The sequence below is a fragment of the Salvelinus sp. IW2-2015 genome, unplaced genomic scaffold (genome assembly GCF_002910315.2).
Source record: "Salvelinus sp. IW2-2015 unplaced genomic scaffold, ASM291031v2 Un_scaffold1836, whole genome shotgun sequence".
Lineage (NCBI taxonomy): Eukaryota > Metazoa > Chordata > Actinopteri > Salmoniformes > Salmonidae > Salvelinus > Salvelinus sp. IW2-2015.
Window position 1 is genome coordinate 39,699 of NW_019943206.1, and position 9,206 is coordinate 48,904.

General features: G+C 50.2%; 1 protein-coding gene and 1 pseudogene across 1 annotated transcript in view; both read right to left on the minus strand.

The window, feature by feature from the left end:
• Window positions 1-4,523: 4,523 nt before the first annotated feature.
• On the minus strand, window positions 4,524-7,592 carry LOC139024752 (transcription factor HIVEP3-like; annotated as a pseudogene).
• Window positions 7,593-7,602: 10 nt separating this feature from the next.
• The window catches only part of LOC139024751 (cyclin-K-like), a 21,769-nt gene continuing 20,165 nt past the window's right edge, over window positions 7,603-9,206 (minus strand). The window contains exons 4-5 of the mRNA XM_070439674.1: window positions 8,537-8,639; window positions 7,603-8,233 (exon numbers count right to left, since the gene is read on the minus strand). Coding sequence (XP_070295775.1) covers window positions 7,603-8,233; window positions 8,537-8,639 — 734 coding nt within the window. The remainder of the gene's footprint in view (window positions 8,234-8,536; window positions 8,640-9,206) is intronic.

Sequence of the window (9,206 nt, forward strand, 5' to 3'; positions counted from 1 at the left end):
CTGAGATTCAGTATTTCTGCAACGGAGGAAACAGTTTTTTGTAGTCTACTAAGAGAACACAAACTCTCGCATCTTCAGCAGCATAAGAAAGAGCGAGCTACTGAGGGAGCGAGAGATGGAAGTGGCACAGCCAGGCATAGGTAGACATGTCGGCTACCAGGCAGACAGGTCAGGAAGCGTGCAGGTAATCAAATCTGTAGGCTATAGGCATGCTGTATTTCGCAATTCCTTGGCTTTCAATGTCTTGCCAAAGTTCACCAAAGAGGGCTATCAAATAAGTAAGCGAGCTATTCTCCACACAACAACCGGAAGACCTTAACACACACTGCATTTTTCATAGCGAAGAGAAAGAGGAGCAAGCGAGGGAGAGAATCCGAGGCAGGCAGACAGCCAGTCAAACCGTCCGCATAGGCTATATCTTGGCAATCTGTAATCTAGCAATGGCTCGTAAATTCACCAAAAGTATATTCAAGTATATATCAGGTTATCAATGAGTATGCTAAGATTTCTTCATAGTGGAAGTGAATTGAAAGTTGAACATCGCCCAAATGCATCAATTAAATTAGGCCTAAAGGTGCAATAAAAAGTAATTATTATTTAATGAAACCCTGGCTGGCTTGATTGATGTCCTAGATTCAGGGCCTCTCCAACCCTGTTCCTGGAGAATATCTTCCTGTAGGTTTGCGCTCCCACCCAGTTGTAACTAACACTGAATTCAGCTTACACTAGCTAAACTAGTGACTCAGATGCGTAAGAATGAGTGTTGGAGTAAAAACCTATCAGGATGGTAACTCTCCACGACACAGGGCTGAAAAGAAATCCTGCCTAGGAAATAGATCGCAAAACAGGATTCCCATAAACTTTTTGAAAATGGCAAGTTCACTTTCCTCATCCATAAACACGGTCAAGTGCAAATATGGTTCAGCAGTCAAATCAGCAGGATTGCTATTAGGGAAGGAAGTCCCTACACGATGGATCGCTAAAAATAAGATTACGTCACATTCATTCATTTTAAATATTATGGAAAGACCTATACATTTGGAAGCCAACCACATTTGGAAGCCAACCATAATTTGACAGCCAACCAACATTTGGAAAGCCAAGCACAAGTTATCAGTGGTGCCTATTATCGTCTGGACATGACGTTGAAATATCTTACGCCTAACCAACAACAAAAAAACTCCAGGCTCCGTCATAAAATAGTCGATTCAATTAGAAAAATAAAGAAATTAAAGGCGCAGTTTTGAAAAATCCTGTGTGAATTCCTCTGGAGTAAGGCACATGCTTGATAATAACTACACAAATCCAACGTAATTAGTCATATCGTTCAAATAGGGCAATATCATGTGCAAAGAAAGGCTTATGAGCAAGAAGTGCAACCGCGTCATCCCATGGGATGCAAAGTCAAGGCAGTGCAACAACAGAATATCACTGAAATATTAGAGTTACTACACATCACCTTCTATATTCAAACAAAAGCCCTTTTATAGGCAAATGGGCAGCCATCATGCTCATGACATAGTCCTTAGAATGCAATGTAGTCTTCCAGTAGGACTCTGCAACAATGAGGTGTATGTGTGTGCCGCATTCTGTTCAGCGGTGTTTTGGGAGTCGAGAGGGTCGACTCCTATGCCTCCAACCACGGACTTCTTACAACTCCAAAATTCCTGGAGTCGTGCACCACATGTTCAACTCTTCCGTGCATGATCCAGCCAGCCTTCCAGAAAGCTTTGCCTTCACACAGCATGTCTCCGTCGCTTGGGTGGGAGTCCGCGTCGGTCCCTAAATCCAGCCAAACAGCCTACCACCGCCTATTATGCGTGGGAATACTTTGGGAACCAGATTACCAAATTAAAAATCACTTTGAACGCTGACTTCTGTGTTTTTCCAGTCTTCAATGCCCTCGCCAAAAAATATATAAAAAAAAAAATCCTGGGGGCCATATAAAATCACTGCCATGTTGGGGAACCCTGACCTTATAATATCTGTGTGTATGTAAACACATAACTTATTTTCATTATATTTAAATGATTAACATTATTTTAATTCCAAAAGTGTGATCATGCCTCAAAAAACATGAATAACCTTCATCACCATTACCAAATAACAGGGGAGTTAGCATTTTTTGGGGGGTATGCTATTTACTGTAGGCTTCTAACTTTCAAATTATTCTGTAATGATTATGCCGTAATCAATGGTCGCATCCACATTAAATGGTAGATGTGTTTCGGAACCAAACTATAATGGAATAAAAACTTTCAGATTTGCTAATTATAACTCTCTATATTTGAAAATGATATGGCTGTTGTGGAAAGCTGTACTCCTATATATTATTTTGGGCTGGAATTTCATTCTTTCACAAATATTATAATAAATCAAATGTAATAAGTAACAATTTTAATATGAGAAAATCAATTGTTAATATTCTAAAAGGGTGTCAATAATAGAATCAAACAACATTGTATAAGCTTAAATCACTCCCCCCCACCCCTCCGCCCCACTCACAGAAAGTTTTACAACGAATGACAGAAATGGACACCACATAATGAGGTATGTTGTCCATCTGTCATTGTTGTAAAAACTTCTCTATTCAACACATCTTTCTATCAACAACTATCGGTTCGATTCTGTGTCATCTCTTTCCCAACACATGCCATGTATGTCCTTGTCTGTCATAAGGAAACTAAATGTTTAATGTTTCCTCTATATTCCCTCTCTCGCACCATTTCCCCTCCGTCTTCCCGTTCAATTCCATCTCTATCACACTCTGCCTTTGAACTGTGCTCTTGCAGATCACTTCTGTTGGGCTAGACTGTGGCAGCTGCCACGGGAAAGGCAGCTTGTGAGGCGATCAAGAAGCAACAGTGAGAGGCATATACTGCAGTGGGACGACTCTCACACATGTCGTAAAGCAATTAGCCATTGTTAATACCCACACCCAATAATTGCCTTTTACTCCCAAGAGACTTTAGGTGACTTTCTTTCCTACATATTTATGTACAGTCAGCAGCTAAACTTCAGTTGCTCCTCGTGTCATGAGAGGAAAGTATATCAATCGACTAATGACCGATCTCATAAAACAAATCTGGTGGGATGGCTTTCTGCTGTCTGCTGCACCGCACAAAAATCCAACCCCAATTCAAACACTCCACTGAAAAATCTACATTTTTCCTACCAGCTGTGAACGGGAAAAGGCTCTGCTGTCGGGTAAAATGAAGTACCCTGGGGGCTAGCACCCTGTTTTCTGTTATTTTGGAAGACTGAAGTGTAAAAACATTTCCAGCTGTTACTGCTGTTTTTCCCCTCATAAATGTGTCTTTATATTTTGAGACTCAGCATTTGTGGCAGCCCTGTGCTTCCTGGTACTGCTACCGTATCTGAATACATGACTCACATCACTGTATCGTTTACATCTCTACTGCACTTTATCTGTCAGTAACGTTGAAATATTGCATGATTGAATTTCGCAGGAAAATCTATCTGCTCATAGAAAACTCCACTCCGTATTCAGCTGATCAGGGCTTACCCGCCTGAAGATTTGGGACACGGAGAGGTTCGCATCTGTTTGGGAGGTGGAGGGCCCTTGCTCCTCTTCTCTTGCCCCTTCTTCTCAGCGTTTGCTGAGTAGAGCTCCATCATGTTGACAGGGGGTGCTGGGTGGGGTAGCATGTACCTTACACTCAGACATATATACGGGCAAATTGAACCAACGGCACCCTGACATCTTGGTTGCAATGGATGATAACAGTACTTGCGAACAACAACTTAAATGTCAACATTCAATGTTCGGTTGTGTATAATCTAACAGTATAGTGTCTTGGTAATTCCAGCTGTGGAGTTGTGGGTAATGCATTACTCTAAAACATAACTAAAACTGAAATCATGGTTTGTAGTTTTGGTCTAATTTGGTGTTTCTCTAATATTGAATATTGCTGTTATATTACCTCTGAAATGTGGGGCTTTCTGTGCTGCTGGCCAAGGGACCACCTTGCCCGCACCGGGTTAGAGCCTGTGGCCATGGTTGTAGGTCTCTGAGCTGTGTTTTTCTGCCTTAGAGCGCAGCAGGGACAGGGACAGCTTGGTGGACAGGCCTGGCAGGTTGGGGTTGTGCACGCTGGCCCAGGAGGTGTAAACGGAGGTTTGTGGGCTCCCTCTGGGCAGCGGGTTTGGGCTTCAACGTAGTTCAAGTAGCACCAGCTGACCTGAGGTGGTGGTGTGGATGCTTGGGAATACGAGGGCAGAGGCGATTTGGCAGATCTGGTACTCTGGGGTACAAGGAAGCCAACTCACTCCGGGCCCTCCTTCCCCTTTTCTTTCTTAGGTTCAGCCTCCTTGCACTCCCTCGCTTCTGTGCCCTTCCTGTGTCCTGTACATTCCTCCTCCTCCTCGACTTTTACAGTTACTCCACCTCCTGGGCCCTTTCCGTCTCTTTCTTTTTGTCTTTCCCCTGCTCCAGTTTCTCCTTTTCTCTTTTGCTCTCAACACTCTCCTCTCCCAACCTTCCTTTCCTCTCTCTTCCCTCTTCACTCGGTTTCTCTGCTGGGCTGGCCCTCTGTGCTGAGGTCCCAGACATGGCTGCAGGAGAGAGCATGCAGTTTGCTCCTCCAGTCCCCAGTTTTGTTCATTAGCCCTCTCCGGAACACAGAGCCGCTCCAGGGTGGGGGTTGATGAGTCCGGGGTGGGATCTTCAGGTAGGACCCTTGCAAGGTAGTATCCTGCTCCAGCTGGCCCATATGAACCATGGGCACATGCAGCAGATGGGCTCCTGGGGAGCGGGCTGACGCCAGGATCTGGGAGAGGGTGTGTAAACAGGACTGGGCGTAGGTGATTATGTTGGTCTGGAGGCGCACTGGCACCAACCAGTGAACACGAACTGGCGTCAGCTGCGCCACGGCACGTTGCGATGAACAGGCGGGATGGTGGCGGCGGAGAGCACTGAGGAGCTGGGGCAGGGAGCCCACAGTGGAAGGGTTATGGGGGGCATGTGTGGGGACTTCGGATGGCGAGCCAGGAGAAACAGCCTGGCCAGCCCCAGTAGGTACTGCAGGGGAGAGCAGAGTGAAAAGGTGAGGGGCAGGCCAAGGCGAATTGCCAGTGGCTGCTGCCTGCTGGGACTTGTATGGTTGGAGGGGAAGGGTGTGTGTGTAGAAAGGCTCTGTGGATGATGTTGGGTGGAGAACGACAATCTTGAGAATGGCAGTGGTGCCCGGGTGGAGCTTGGGCTAACTGCCAGGAGGGAACCGATCATGCCCAGTTGGTCGCAGGGGAATGGGAGTATCGGGGCGGTGAACAGCTGTACGGTCTTCCCCTATGGCCACCTCTGGGCTGAGCCCTTGAGTGCTGGCTTCAGCTGGGTGGAGGGAAGGGTGGCTGCCGTCACAGGACGGGCCCCGGTTGGGGTCGGGTCGGCAGGGCTGGCCACGGCCCTTCCTACCGCGGTCTGGCTTCACCGAGAGTAGCCCGCATGCTCACAGTAGGGCCCACTTCCTCCTCTCCCTCCAGCTGACGCAGACTGCTGCGGGGATAGGGACCCCGTAGTCAAAGGATTTGCTCCTGGTCTCCACGAATCTCATCCGTATGCCGGGGCTGGCCGGGGCCTGCTCCGAGGCTGAGCGCGCAATCTCCCGTTTGGGGTTGGTATTGTTGGTCAGGGGCCGAGGGCACGGTTAGCATGTGGGGAGCCAGGGTGCGCTAGAGTCCCAGGGGGAAAGGCTCAGCAGGTTTCCCCCCATGTCTTCAAAGAAGCAGAAGGACGGTGAGTGGAAATGTTTGCTCTCCTGGCTGGGACTCCGGGGCCAGCAATACCCAACTGACTCCAAAAGCTGGACCCGTGGAAGACTGGGCAGCAGCCTCGGCTAGACGATACGCTTCTTCTTCTTTGGTGGCAGCAGCTTCTTCGGCGGGGAGCTGAGCCATACTCCCCTGGGCTGCGCTGAGCATGGACTCCCTCAACACTCTCTCTGGCTCCTTGGAACGAGGATGCCCATCGCCATGGGCCGACACTGACACCATATCGCGTCAGGCTCCACCGTCACTAGGATCTCTGGCCACTTGGATTTGTGCTGGCGGACTAGGCGGGACATGAGGGCGATGATTTTGGCTGCGTGCTGTTTTGGCGGTGTTGACTGGCTCTCTCTGAAGCCATAGACTCCTGGCTCTCCATGGATAGTACTTTCCTGCTTCTCGAAGGAGCTGGTGTGCTGGATGACCGAGATGCCCTTCCTGTCTTGCTGCTTGCGCTCAGCCTGTGAGGGAGCACCTGAGAAGGCCTCACTCTGCTGCACCAGGTTTGGCACTTTGCAGTGGTGGTTGGCGGGGCTGCAGGTCAAACACTGTAGGCCTGGGGCTGGAGGATCCTCTCCAGACTCTCCTCTTTCCTTCTCTTACTCGCTGCCATGGCCCGCCCGGATATAGTGCATCAGTCTGGGGGGCGGTCATTCCCGAACCGCCCCATCCACCTGTCCCTCTCCCCGCTCCTTATTGGGCTTGCTGTGCAGAGACCCCTGTGGCCTGCGTAAATCTCCCTTTGTTTACAGCGGACTCCGCAGGCCTCACACTCAACAGCTTGGGACCTTTGCGTTGGCTGCTGTTGCTGCTCCTGGTTAGGCCAATTTCTGTAGCTACGGAGAGGAGAGCTTAGCCTCCTCCAGGCTGAGCTCAGCCCCAAGGGGCACTCGATGGCGGGCTGGCGCTTCAAGCAAATGGTGCGTGCCGCCACCCTCATCTTGGCCACCACGGCCCTGCCTGCTCATCAAAGGGAGTGGCTCAGATGCACAGATACCCAGGGAGAGGTGGTTGAGTGGTTTCCTGGCCTGCTGAGGGTGGGCATGGAGTGCTTCTCAGCAGAGGCAATGAGGAGTGAGGACTCCTGGACCCCGATGAGCCCACGTCTTGGATATGGGGACGGAATGATTGGCCTGCCATACTGGGGCCTGGGCTTTCTACCCTTAAGCCTAAACACATAGGGATCTTTGGGGGAGAAGAACTTTGGGTGACTTCCAGACTAACTCTTCCTGGAGAGCGAGGAGCGCCTGGGATTGACGCTGTCGATCTCACGCTGGTGTCCACACCGCCTTGTTGATGGTGATGAGTTTGGTGGATTGTGCCTCGATACCTGCATCTTGGGCACGCTGAAGGGCATGCTGCTTTTCTCCTCCAATCGAGAAGAAGAGTGGGCGTGCTGCTGAATGGGGACGCGCTGGCCTCCAAGCGCCCATACTGCCAGGTGAATCTCGGCTTAGTTTGGCCGTTGGGAGGGCTCACCTGAGAGTCCAGCTGACTCATCTCAGAGCTCCCGAAAGGGAGAAGTAGGCTGACTCTTGGCTGCCTTTACTGCGGGGTCCCAGTGAGGGGAAGGCGAGGAGGGTCGTCGGGGAGCCAAGGGCCACGCTTCCTCTCGCTCAGCCTATAGCCAGAGTCCTCCTGCCTTCAAACGCCTGGAGTCCGTCACGATCTCTGGCTCCTCTTGGCCCTACAGCGCCAAACTTGCTGCTGCTCTTCTGCTTACCAGCCTCTCTTCCTGACTGACCGTCTCCCTTTCCGAGTCTGTGCTCTCCTCTCCGGGGCTCCTCGGGATCTCTCCAGGCGCTCATCTCGGGTCCCTCAGGGCTCAGTCGTCCGGCTGGATGCCAGGCCTGCCCTTGATGCGTGGCGTGGGACTTTGCGGGGCTTGTACAGGTTACCTTGGTTTGAAAGGAGAAAGCCACAGGGGGACGCAAGGGTAAAGGCCTCTCCCCTGTGTGAGGAAGCGGATGTGGTTCTGAGAGAACGCTGGTTTGGCACATGGAGGCCGCAGTAAGTTGCACACCTGTACTTTCCCCGGTTTTCTTCTGGAGCTTCCTCTCGCTCTTTTAGAATTGGGCTGCCCTCAGGACTTCCTGGTGGGCTGGGACTGCAACCCGCTGAGTGTTGTGGGCCTTTGGGTAGAGGAGGATTGTAGGGATGAGGTGGAGGGGAGGAGAAGCGCCTCCTGAAGCCTGGGGTGTCTGTTGAGAGCTGACATGCTGCTTGGGTCTTCGTGCTGATGCTGGAAAGCATGAGAAGCCAGGTCGCTGAACGTTTAAGGCCTTGCGGTGGTGGAGGCATCCCAGGCCACCGTGGGATGGGGGGGGGTTGGATGGCGGCTGCTGTTGGCTGAGTGTGGACGGGACCCTGTTGGGGGCTCAGCGGCCCCAGGAGAAAGAGGCTGCTGTTGTCTCCGATCGCTCCCATCAGCAGGGTGGCTGGGCTCCGCCTATTGAGTGGGGAGGAGGCCTTAAGACACCAGGGAATTCCTCTGGGAGCAGTGCGCGCAACAGCCTCATGGGCTAGCCACAGTGCCCGCAGAGATGCTGGACGAGGGAACATTAACGGAGTACTCTTTTTTTAATAGCAGGCCAAAAGTCATCAAGAGGACCAAAGACATAATAAAGTGCCCCACGAGCAGCATAGAGGATGATAGGTAAACATAGATCCTCTCATCATTACGGAGTAGTCGAGCCATTGTAAATAGGTCTTCACTATGGACGGAGCAGATGAGGGTTTGGCATTGGCATACTGGCTGGACCGTTCTGAACACTGGTGGCTCTGGTGAGTAGAAAAACTCTTGTTTCTTTGTTCCTCCTTAGGCGTCATTTTGTCAACTAGTACCTCACTGGGATCTGCAGAAAACACAGAAATAGCCAGAAGTGAGTCACAGAGCTTAGGCAGACCTGACAAAATACAACTAGGCATAGTTTCTCATTATTAGTTGTGACTTTCGTGACATATCGATGAACTAGGTGGCCAGTTAAAGGACCGCAAAAACAACTGTTTGTCAATGGATTTAGGCCTAGTCAAAGCCCTTGACCAAACACTGACTCTCACGTTGATATTGGCTGCCACAAATCATACCCTGTACAAATAAGGCCACATTCTTGGGCCTGATGAGTGGAGGAAGTGCTCTAATGATCACATTAGCGAGGTAATTTGCGGTAACACCGGTTATTGCTCTGATCTTTCTTGCTCTACCTGTATGCCTGGAGTCCTTCTGCCACATACAGAAAAGGTCTATTTCAGTGTTACTTTCTACCTCTGTAATGTGGTCTGTATGGCCCGGAAATTGCTGATGGTCCCTCAATGCACTAAGGCCCAACATCCAACATAAACCCCTAGTTCCAAAAAGAGAATCAGAACACAGAGAGAGAGAAACTCTACCACACCACTATGTATCTATCCTCTGACCCACA